Below are 12,738 nucleotides of genomic sequence, written 5' to 3'. Positions count from 1 at the left end.
ATCAGAATTAAAGTGTGGTAGTTAAGTTTTACTCAGAATAGATGCACTGAAACCAACTTAACTCAATCATGTTCAGTGGTTTCAATAGGTGGTGTTCCACTACGTTTTATTCAGAGTAGACTTAGTGAATAATAGAACAATAGAATTGTAGATTTGGAAGGAACCCCAGGAGTCATCGGCTCCAACCGCCTGCAATGCAGGAATTTCAGCTAAAGCATCCATGATAGGTGGCCATCCAACCTCTGCTTAGAAACCTCCAAGGAAGGAGAGACCACCACCTCCGGAGGGAGACTGTTCCACTGAAATTACGTAACATGGCAAAATTTTACTAATGTCTACTCTGAGTAAATCTAAGTGGAATGCCACCCACAATCTTTCAGCTGGGGTAATTTCCAAGAAAGCTCTGTTAGGTATTAAACAGTGTAAATACCTGTCTTTCCATCTAACTTCTCAGGGGCTGGAGGCTGGTGTCCATCAGACAGTGATCATTACCAGTGGCTGCAAGTGGATTTTGGCAATAGGAAGCAGATCAGCTCTATTGCTACTCAAGGGAGATACAGCAGCTCTGACTGGGTGACGCAGTACCGGATGCTTTATAGTGATACAGGGAGAAACTGGAAGCCATATCACCAAGACGGAAATGTCTGGGTAAGTGATTTGCCCAATGGCACGACGTTGCTCTCTGTTTATGTTCTTGAAATATACCTTATTTTACCGGGAATCTAGTGGGCTGTGTTGAGGGTTGACTCTGAAATCAGGTATGTTTCCTTCCACACAACATAGCAGACTGCCTTCCTGCCCTGTGGATGGAGTTACATTTGTTTTTTGAATATGTTGTGATGGGATTCTTGTCTGATAGTATTTTGTCTCTTATGGGGTAAAGGGTCATGTTTTCAGGGATGAGTGGATATAAATATGAAATTTATGCAAATGTAGAAAAATATTTTAATCTAGAAAGAAGTGCAACAAATGGGGAGCGTGGCAGAGGTTTATAAAATGGTGGGGAGAAAGTGGAGAGAGAATTTTCCTTTCTTTCATATGGCTAGGACTCCAGTTCATCCAATGAAAACCATCTGCAGGAAATTTTCAAAGGGACAGAGCACTTTAGAGAGACAACAGTGATTAGGGTTTTTATTTTAGAAAAAAAGACCAATTGAGAGACTCCTTTATAAAATTATGCATGGTGTGGGGAAAGTAGAGAGAGAGAGGTTTCTCCTCTCCCATTATACTGGAACACAGAGACATCCAATGGAAGTGGTGGCAGGAGAGGCAGGGCAGGCAAAAGAAAGCCATTTACAGAATTTACTCCCGCAGGATGTGGTGAGGGCCACTAAAGTAGATGGCTTCAAAAAGGGATTCGGCAAATTCATGGAGGGAAAAGGCGTCAGTGGCCGACTCTGTCCAGCCTCCAGTTTCAGAGTCAGTACTGGTTGCTGGGGAAGAAGAGAGGGAGAGAGCTATCTTCACGCTGTACCTCTGGGCTTCCCAAAAACATGTGATTGATGCACTACTGCAGAAAATAGTGTTGAACAAGGTGGACTTTGGGGTTCGGGTTAGGGTCTGATCCAGCAGGGTTATTTTTATGTTCAGAATTTGATACTACATGAAAAATCCAGCAGTTTGAGAAGCTCATCTCACTTTGAATGAAAAGGAAGCTTCTACACCTTATATAACCCTGGGGATAAGCTTAAAAGCATGTGACTAATTTTTGGTAGGACCCATGATGCCAACGCTGGGGTCAATGTGATTTCCCAGTGGTGAGAGGCGCCTTGCACAACTCCTGGATTCTTTCCATGACAAGCAGTAGCAGAAGAAATTAAACCAATTGAGCTAATATTCACAAATGTGCTTATTTCACATAATTTATAGAAACTGTGACATTCAGCATTTCTTGGTGCAGCATTTTGGAATTACTGTTTTTAAAGTATAGAGTATATATTTAGCCTCACATAGTACCTTGCTGGGCTTGCTGCACTCTCTTCACAAACCTAAAGCACAGTGATTCCTTGGTAATGGCGTACATATCTCGACTTAAATGAGAAAGTAGAGGAACAAGAAAATCAAAGTGCAGAGTTCAGCAATATTCGTGCAAAAGCAGTTTAATATCAAATGAAACAGCCAGGGGACAAAATCTGGGAAATGAAGGAATGAATAATAACGAATGAGCAGCAGTTTGGGAGCATGCAGTGGGAGGGAGCATGGATATTCTGAGCAAGTAATTTTTAAAAAAGATATCAAGGAGAACAAACTGTGACAATCTCCATAAAATGTTGAAATGACCCTTTTCTGTATGCATTAGGGAAAGAAGTTCTATAATTACCTGCTAGGTAAGAAAGAAATCGAACATCACACAGGGAGATGGAGTACTTTCAAGGTGAATTTAGAGAAAGCTTTCTGTTTCTGCAAAGGAAGCTTTCTGCCTTTACCCTCTTGTGCTTTGGGATATGTTCCGTTTTCTTTGATTGCTAATAACATTAGTGAGGCTCTTCTTTGTATGGAATTGGTTTCTTCTTGCAACTTCATGTACAGTATGATGCAATTCAGATTTTTCATCAGCAAACTTTGGACATTTTGGGAAAGGATATGAAGTCCACCTACAGTATCGTACATGCCAGTACTCCAACATAAGGATGTACATAGGACTGATGTAAATGCATACATACACTTTCCATTTATGCTGACTTATCGGCAACTGTCCTTATTTTGTAGTGCTTGTCTTTGCAGAAGTTATTTTCTCTTTCTGATGTGTCCCCTGTCCCCGTTCTGCTATAGGAAAATAAATATATGAAGAAAACATGTTGTCTTTCAAGGAAGCAAGTCTCCCGCCTCTTTATATAATAATTATCCCATGCTAAATATTTAATGAATGAAGTGTGAAAGCACATCTACAAGTTCCATTATGAAATAAGCAGTGGCTGCAGAGCCTGGCCTCAGGTAAACCTGCTCATCTGGGTGGAAGGCTGGGCTGGTATTCCTCACACTGCCATTGCATCTTACAAAAATGACCATGTTGACAGGACATGCAGAGTTGAAGCATTCATAGTCTTACATAATTTAAAAACCATCCATGATATTGTCGTGACTGATAAATGTTTATTAGACAACATGATAAAAAATGGACAAATTGCGTGAACATACGCAAAATGCTTCAAACAGATGCACACAATTCTGAAAAGTGAAATTAAATCATTTTTAATTTGGCAGATAATGAAAGGGATTTGCTAAAAGAACAAAATACTTGCACATCAGAAGCGTTTAGTGCTCTAATTTTGGTATTTGCTTCAAAAGTAACATATTAACATAGTCAACAAAGCTGAACAAATTACTGAAAAGGTACTTACTCAAACCTTTCCATTGGTTTGATTATAATAACTCTTGGCACAATTTAACTTCTCTTTCTTTGCCTTCATTATCCTCAGCTTTATTTGTCCTCCCTGATATTTAACCTGATTGACTATCATGTTCCACATGCTTTTGTTTAGGAATGTTAGTGACATAACAAGGAGAAAGATTCTTGGGGACAACAGGGGTACTTAACCAAACAAATATGGTTTAAAAATGCCAGAAATAGGAGAGAAATAACGCAGTTACCTGTCTCAGTTGCAGGCTCACGGAGGTGGCCAGTTTGCACATTCAGAGCAGCACTTGGGACAATCCCAAACTGTACCACCTCCAGAACACTTCTGGCAGATTGGAAGTCCTTCATTTTAAGGGAGATGTTTAGATGGGGACACACTCCAGCCAGTTCCTCCCCTTATGAAAGTTCACGGGTGGTATGTTTCTATTCTATTTTGACCACTTCTATACTGCCTAATATGTAAATAATATTTCTAAGCAAAACAGGCAACTTAAACAACAGCAAATGTTTCCAAAAATAGCCTGTTACATGTACAAATGGTACATTAATACAAAATTACTAATAAATACAGACCAATATCAGTTCCTTTCCCTTCTGACTCACCTTTGTTCTCAGGTTCCTGGCTCCTACAAAGCACTGCACCCATCCACCCTGGCTCTTAGCAGGGCCTAAACAAACACAGCTGACCCACAAAATCTCACAAAGGAGGATTCCTGGAAACAACTGTTGTCGCTCAGTCTAGTCTCTCTCTCTATCTCTCTCTCTCTCTCAGTTTCTTTTTATATGGGCAGCCACCAAGGTGGATGGAGCTTCCTCAGGCTGCCTACGACAGGGCCCTATTCAGCCGTCACCTGCACTCTCCTCACCCAGGTCCAGGTGGAGCAGGTTTGTTGAGTTTCCCAGTGGGTCCAATGAATGGCAAGTAGCTCACCCCTCCACTCAGCCATGGGGTATTACATGCTCACCCAAAGTAGGTGCCAAATCTGTTGTGGTGAGGCAGAACACACCAGCTTAAAATCACCCCAGGCAACATGTGCATGTCTGTCCAATGGGAAAGGCTATGGTTGTTATAGAATCATAGAATCATAGAGTTGGAAGAGACCACAAGGGCCATCGAGTCCAACCCCCTGCCAAGCAGGAAACACCATCAGAGCACTCCTGACATATGGTTGTCAAGCCTCTGCTTAAAGACCTCCAAAGAAGGAGACTCCACCACACTCCTTGGCAGCAAATTCCACTGTCGAACGGCTCTTACTGTCAGGAAGTTCTTCCTAAGGTTTAGGTGGAATCTTCTTTCTTGTAGTTTGGATCCATTGCTCCGTGTCCGCTTCTCTGGAGCAGCAGAAAACAACCTTTCTCCCTCCTCTATGTGACATCCTTTTATATATTTGAACATGGCTATCATATCACCCCTTAACCTCCTCTTCTCCAGGCTAAACATGCCCAGCTCCCTTAGCCGTTCCTCATAAGGCATCATTTCCAGGCCTTTGACCATTTTGGTTGCCCTCCTCTGGACACGTTCCAGTTTGTCAGTGTCCTTCTTGAACTGTGGTGCCCAGAAAAGCTTTATGAGTAATTTGTGAATAATTTGTAATTGGGCAACATGGACCCACTGAGAGACCCCAGCAATGCTAACACTACATTATGTTTTAGATATGTGAAAATAAGTGTTAATAAACTTCACAAAAATAGTTTGTATGCTTCTCCAGCACATTTTCTTCTCTTTTTGGCCCTTAGAATGTGAAACTTAAATGCCAAATCTTCTCCCAGATTGCAGTGTATACAGATAGTAGAGTGATTAGATTTACACATGACTTTCATTATAGCAAAAGGTCAATGTATGATCGGAATTCTCTAAACTGCCATGCTTCATCTTTTAATGTCAGGAGATATTGATGTAATGAGGAAGCCAGCTGAAGAATAATACCATCAAAAATAAGTATTTTTGATCTTTTAAAGGACTGCCAAGAATGAAAGAACTTAATAGGTGGAGATTTGATAGCTGATTTATTTGGTGCCTCTACTAACCCTTCCCCCCTACTGTTAATTTAGGAAATTAAACAGGAATAACCAAGCTTTCTAACCCCTGTTGTGTGCTGCTTAGAGGCCACTGTAAGCCTCTCAATTAAGGAATAAAATGGTGGAACTAAAAATAAAAATACTCTAAACATACTGTGTGTCTGCTTACAGATGATAAAAACAGAAAGAATGCAATCAGAGTTTTTAGTTGCAATTAAATTTTGAGCCAAACCTTGTCAATTAAACCTCTGTTAGCTGTGTAATTCATATCATTATGATAATTTACATTAATACATCTGAATAGCCTGAAAAATTATGGCAGTTTCTTTATACTAAACAGTTGGAGTGTAGTGTCTACTTCTGGGTATGGTTTTCTTTGGTATTTCCCGTCTGCCAGTCACATCCATTTGCTTTCCTGTATTTTAGCACTATATACCAACCTTCAAACCATTTGTGCCAATGCAAAAGAGATGGGTTAGACCCAGTAAAGTTGTGCTTGGCTTCCATTGAAATCAGTGGGATGGTTAGACACTGCTAACCTTTCACATTAATTTTAATCCTATACCTGAATCTAATCCTATAGTTTGTAGAGAATTATTTTCATGCTAATCTTCTCTATGTCATTCCAATTTTAGTATATGTGCTGCTGAAATGAGCACCAAAGAATTATTTTAACAACTTACCCCCAAGCTTACTTTGCTAGTGACTAACAGGACATGTAACCTTAGGAATTGAGCTTTTGTTAAATTAAACCATGTAGATGTTGCGTCAACATTCAGCTAACAGTGGAATTTCTTTCTGTGCCTTATTTGTGGAGACATCTTTCTGATACAGATGAATTGATCTGTTATGTGCACTTGAGACTATGCATGCAAGGCATTCTTGAAAACCCGTCCTACTTTGGAATTATTTGATTATCCAACGGTGGGGCAGGGAGGCTCTGAGTATGTTTTCTGAACACAATAACAGCCTCCTGTTATGAAATGCCATTATTTCATATTAAATCTCTATACATATTATCATGACTGATTTACAAGATATTCCTCAGCTTTTATACAAACTGCTTATAGCAAGCTGTTTCCATTGCGGCAAGGAAATTACAACATGCCCTGTGTTTACACTGTACTGAGGCAGAGATACCAGCTTCAGACCTACCCTGAAAGCTTTGAGTGCTAAGCCTTCCTGCCGAATGATCTGCTTTTATTTAGATGGAAAGCTTGTTCCATTTCAAGGACTCCAAGGGGATAGAAAGATAAATTGGAGCAACACAGGAGCCTGTTTAAAGCTGCTGAACCACACCTGAATTGTATGGAAAGGTGAACCTTTTCAGCCCCCAACAACATGGTTAAGCCTTGTATTAAAAATACTATCCAGCCCCCCAGAAATTCAGGAAATTAGAGGAATGGCTTCTAATTGTGCTACTGTGCAGTCGTCATCCTTGAGGACCTCCTGTTCTGACATGAACCTTCCTAGCCTACCTCCCCTCCCTGTCTTCATTCCAGTAGCAGATGGAAAGCTTTTATGTTTTCCTAGGCCTTTTAATTTTGTGCTTATTTAAAAAACTACTTATTTCAAACACTGCTTGCTATAATGTATTGTTGCCAGGTTGTGTTGAATTTTTATGTTTTGCTTTCCAAATCAATCTGAAGACCAGATGATAAATGTTTTCAGTAGTTAAATAAATCCTATGTAAACATACTCAGGTATTAAATACATTAAAGGCATTAAATCTCATTAAAGGCAAGAATCTAGGAGCAGACTGCACCAAGCACAGTGGCGCTAACCTCTGAGCAAATGGGCATGGGGTTATGCTGCAATCCCATTAGCAGATTGGTAACAGTGGTTTTATTGTGAGAACTTAAGGAATTTGTTTCAACAGAAATTCTGTTGTGCTGGTGTCAGTTGAGATGACCACATTTGGTATAACTGGCTTGCTAATGGGCAATGATGGTCAGCTGATATTTCTAAGAGTTGGCTGAAGATGCTGGTTCAATGGCTTCAGGTGGCTGGAAGGCGCTCCTTCAAGAACCATGGAGAGCTGATGGGTATGACTTAGGAAACCCTCATGTGCTTAGATGTGGACATGGAAGAAACGGTTGTGAAATTCGAATGTAGCCAGCAAAGGGTAGAAGTCCAAATTTTGCAGCCTAACACAGGGCCTTGGTGTCCCCAAACACCTGTTTGCTTTTGAGGGTATGATGATGCTTTTTAAGACTGGCACCATCTGTCTGACAGAATATCCCTATGCAATAAATAGATGCCGTAAAAATGCCACAAACCTCCAGTGCTGCCTCTCACAAGGAAACAGACTAGAGGCTGCCACAATAATGTTCTGCCACTCAGGGAAATGGGGACTTTCACGCAAAACAGTATTAAACTGTTACAAGTGGAACGTGCAACAAAATGATGCTGTGTATCATCTCCTCCTAATTGGTGTGCTCCTTGATTCCAGTCATGGTCTCCTCTGAGATACTGTATTATGAGGTCACCAACCAAGTGCCCATGGGCACCATGGCACTCATGAAGGCTTTAATAGGTGCCCCTGGGAAGGTTCCTCAGACTCTGAGCTTTCAGTTAAAGAAAGAAGTAAGTCTGTGTCCCGCCTAGAAAGAACATTTTGGAGCAAAATGTGCAGGTCCTTTCAAAGCGAGTTCTGCGAAATAAGAGTGAGTGATAATAGCCATCTTGTAGATTTTTCCTGGTACTGAGGAATGCTTCATGTTATGTAGTCAACAGCAGCATCAGTGTGTGTAAGCACTACAATGTGATCTACACAATCAGGGCATGACCTGACGCTTACCATAGGAAGTAATCTATCGGGGTAGTTGTCTTTCTTTGCGTTTTGCCACACACTCTCTCCATGGCAACCCTTTTGTGACTGGCATCCTCAGCATTCATGATGTCTTCACTGGTTTAAAAAGGTTGGCAGCCCCTGCTGTAGTACATCCCCCCCTTCTCTTCCCAACTGGCACTGGGTAAAGCTAGAAAAAGAGGTACCGGTAGTAGGTGATATTCGGGAGGCTGAGTAGTATTGTTCCTAAGAAGGGGGCACCAGATCAGAAAAGCCATGGATTCAGTAACTAAGGGTTTTAAGCTGCATATTTAAAGCAGTACAGAATCCCTTATGCATCAAGCAAGTGATCTTTGCCTTTCCAAGAGCTGCCAAAGTGCTAAAGCTGCTTTAAAAAAACGAACAACTCCACATAGGAGCTTCCTTGCAACAACAAGAGAAAAAAAATGAGTTTAAATGAGATTGGGCCAGAGCACAGCAAATAGTTTAAACTTTTTTAAAGATCTATTTTAGATGATGTGATTATATTACAACCTCAGCATTTTTAAATGGGGAGTGGACAGCAGGGGTTGAGGACCTGGGTGAAATTTAGTTAACAATGAACGAGCAGGAGCTTTAAAGGAGCGGAAAAGTCAAAGGCTAAGTCTCTCCATTTCAAGAAGGAAAAAATCACTTTGGCTCAGGCCACATCAGCAATTTCTTGTGCCTGCTGACAGGAGAACCAAAAGAATTTTGCTGATATCAAGTGGCTCTTTAATAGGGCTAAGTCCTTTACAATGTCCAGCATACCAGGTGCTGAAAAAAGTAGCTGTTAGTGAAGGGAAATAATATAACCTTGTCAAGCAATAATGTCGTATCAGTAGGATTATGCCAGAGGAGCAAGAATTCTAGCACACCAGACTGGTCACTGCTCAAGGCAGTAGCTTTTTTTGGCCTACTCAAATGGTTCCTTGCTGTAAGGCAAATACACACACACACACACAGAGAGAGAGAGAGAGAGAGAGAGAGACCACTCACCCATTTGATCATCTCAGTAAACAACCAAGTCAAAGTACACATGGTATAACTTCTCTGAGAAGGGGCTTTCAACTACAGCTTTGAAGGGGTCCCCCCCATGTGGGCAAAACCACGCCACCCTATATATATAGAAAGCTGGAGGAGCAGACAAATCTCAATCTTCTCTCCCTGTGTGCTTGTTTTTAGAAGGATGAGCATAGTCAACACTGACATATTCTTCAAAAGCTGCCTTAAAGGAAAGGGCTGCAAGCATTTGTATGGCAGAATATAATAATTCACTCTGGTTCCTTTTGTAATGTTGGCCTATCAGGCTGCTATCATTCAGCATACTTTGGTTTTCTATTTCTGTCTAATTCATCTTTTAGAAATCATTGGTGCTCTTTCAGTTTTAAGGGAGAAATAATTAAGACCATCTCGAATTAATTAAATAATTAAGACCATTATTCTGAAGAGGAAACATAAAAAAGTAAAATGTTTCTGTTCTATTCATACAATAAACTGCTCATATATTTTAAAAGTTAGGAGCTTTCTCTTGTACAAATCATCTTGCAATAGTGAAATGACTTTAACATCCACAATTGTGCTCAATAAAAATATGATTTGGTGTTGTCCAAGTTTAAAATGTTTCACATTACAGTGGTACCTCGGTTTACGAACTTAATCCGTTCAGGAAGTCCGTTCTTAAACCAAAGCGTTCTTAAACCAAAGTGTGCTTTCCCATAGCAGTGGGGGACGCAATTTACAAATGGAACACACTCAACAGGAAGTGAAACATGTTCTTATTCCAAGGCAAAGTTCACAAACCAAAACAACTACTTCCGGGTTTGCAGTGTTCTTAATCCAAGTTGTTCATAAACTAAGCTGTTCTTAAACCAAGAACTTGCGTGGCAAGTTCCCGCCCCCCCCCCAGTGGAAATAAAGACATATGACACAGTTATTAAGGTTAATGGGCTAAATAAGGCCACAACTTGGTTACAGGTGATGAGCAGTATTGGCTCAGGCATTGGTCCTAACTGACTATATCCGGCTTCAGACTGTCTGCTTTAAGTCCGGGAAGGGTTAACCCCCAGTAGGGGGAGTCCTGCTGATGCATATCAACTAGGAACCCCCCTGGGGTCACTACTTGGGGGCGTGCCTTAGGCCCTCACCTCCATAGGCTTCGGACAGGGCCACGCCCCCCAGAATCTTTTACCGGACTACCCTTCAATATGTGGGGCAGGTGATGGCGCTTCCTCCCCTCTTCCATCTACAAAACAATACCAATGCCTAACTGCCAATACCAAGAAAGGTGTGACGATTTGCTACGAGGTAAGCGAAAACCAAGTGGCTGATGCGGTGCCAATTTGCCAAGAGGAAAAATTCCTACCAGGCCCCTCAATGGCGACCAACCAAGGTCCATAATAAGGTCAAGGAATGAAAACCTTAAAGGGTGGGGGGTGGGGGAAACAGGAACAGCTGCTAGGCGGGAAAAGAGGGAGATCCCCGGCTGCACCTGCGTTCAAATCAGGTAGGCCATGCTCCCAAAGCCAGCTGATTGGCTGGCCAGGGGGTGATGCGGTTCGGGATCCCCCCAATCGTGTGGGGGGCTGTGATGCCCGCAATTCCACCTCCTCTGCAGGACGGAAGTGGCTTTCTTAAACCAAGGTACCACTGTATTCTAGTGATTGTCCACCTTAATTCAGTGGAGTTTAGAATAATAGAATCATAGAGTTGGAAGGGAGCATCTTCCAACCCCCTACAATACAGAAATATACAGCTGAAGCAAACAAGGATTGAGCTCACAACCTTGGCATTATCAGTGCCACTATATATCATTATATATCCCCATGCAGAGGAAACAGCTAATCTTAAAAGGACTCTAGCATTTGTATGATGTGTAGGCACATCTTGTCATTCCTTTAATTTTTCTGTAGGTCGTAGTGAAGTCATTACCTAGTTTTACAGAATAGCTTTTTGAGACTGAGATCTGAACAATAAAGTTTCTTTTTATTTGTTATACCGGAGATGGGTGACAGAAGCACTACAGTAGATATATTTCAGACCTTTTTCTGCCTTAGGTTCACTCTTTCTCCCCAACCAAATTAGAGATGGTAGAACTAATAAGCAAAAATTGTGTGAGGTGACTTCATTCCCGGGGGCTTTCTCTAGCTCAAGACTTCTGGGTTCATCTTATTGGGACTTTCTGGGAACTCTAGAGAAACCTTTTGTGTCCTTTTGTTCCTCAGACTAGCTTGTGGCAAAAACTCTCTGCTGCCCTTCTTAATTTGAGACAAATTGTAGCTCATGGGGCTTGCTTGCGAGCGTTGCCCGTTTTAGCATTTTCCTGGGTCTTTGGAGCAGCTAGCAAGCCAAGAGCCCTGCACCAAAGAAGTTGCTGCCTTCATTGTTGAACCTTTAAACAGGCCGTGGGAGAAGAGATTACCTTCATACATTCCAAACCTCATGCATCATGTGGCAGAATTGCTTTTAGTCTGCTGAGCCATAATAAATCAGTTATCAGTAAGTGTACACCTAGAAATGTAATGTCTGAAGTGGCTTTATAAGACGGAGAAGCTGTTTATAATCGTATAGCAGAAAGTCATGGTTTCACAGTGGGAAATAGTGATGCTTGAGGAATTTATCTTTGCAAATTAAGATGCAAACTCAACTGATCCATGTCTCCCAAACTAATGTGTGACTTGGGATTTAGTGGGCCACCTCCTTTTTTCACTTCCTCTGTCTTCCACAAATATGTTTAGAATGTGCATTGTGAAATAAAATATGTTCAGAAATGTAATTTTTGCAATAAAATGCATTTAAACACATTAATTTTGAGACCAATATTTAGAAATATGTGTTGAAATATAATCTTTGTGCAGGTCTTTTTAAAAATTATAGATTAAAGTGGAACCAGGCCAGAACAGGTTTATGAGTGAACACATGTGAAAGTGTCACACAGCAGCAATAGACTGATTTCCCCATCCCTAGGGGAAAGCACTACATGCTACTGAAAAAGTTCCATTGGTGGAGGTGGGTTGCAGGGGAAGGGCATTCTTTGTAGCTGCTTCCAAACTCTGGAACTCCTTTGCTGGAGAAGTTAGATGGCCTCCCTCCTCGTTGTCCTTCCACTGTCAGGTGAAGAAGACCTTCCTGTTCAAACAGGCATTTGGGGCTGGTGAGAATTATATATAATTCTTAGTGAGAATGGTAATATTTTATATTATTTGCATAAGATGGGGATGGGGAATCTGTTATGGGAATCTAGCTTGCATCAGCCCCAGACAGCATGGCCAATGGTCTGGTGGTGATGGGAGTTGTAGTCCCACAACATCCTGAGGCCATAGGATTCTAACCCCCGGTGGTTAGAATACCAGCTGCATCTGGACCACCAAGGCACCCCTTCTTCATGATGGCAAAATCTAACAGATCTGCAAGAAAACGAGGCTTGATGTTTACATCAAAGCAAGCTACAAGAGTGGCCCCTTCAAAGGCAGCCATGCAAGCACAGCATTACAGGGCAAGCCATGGTGTGAAGTCTCTCTCCCTGAGGTCACAGCTATTTCTGCCACACCTT

General features: G+C 41.5%; 1 protein-coding gene across 1 annotated transcript in view; it reads left to right on the top strand.

Annotated features, from left to right (window-relative positions):
- CNTNAP2 (contactin associated protein 2) overlaps positions 1–12,738 on the top strand; it is a 965,530-nt gene that overhangs the window by 393,779 nt on the left and 559,013 nt on the right. Inside the window, exon 3 of the mRNA XM_083407007.1 lies at positions 455–648. Coding sequence (XP_083263133.1) covers positions 455–648 — 194 coding nt within the window. The remainder of the gene's footprint in view (positions 1–454; positions 649–12,738) is intronic.

This window comes from Podarcis tiliguerta, assembly GCF_965153285.1.
Source record: "Podarcis tiliguerta genome assembly, chromosome: 12".
Classification (NCBI taxonomy): domain Eukaryota; kingdom Metazoa; phylum Chordata; class Lepidosauria; order Squamata; family Lacertidae; genus Podarcis; species Podarcis tiliguerta.
The sequence above is the reverse complement of the archived record's forward strand: the minus strand, read 5'-3'. Positions and strand labels throughout refer to the sequence as shown.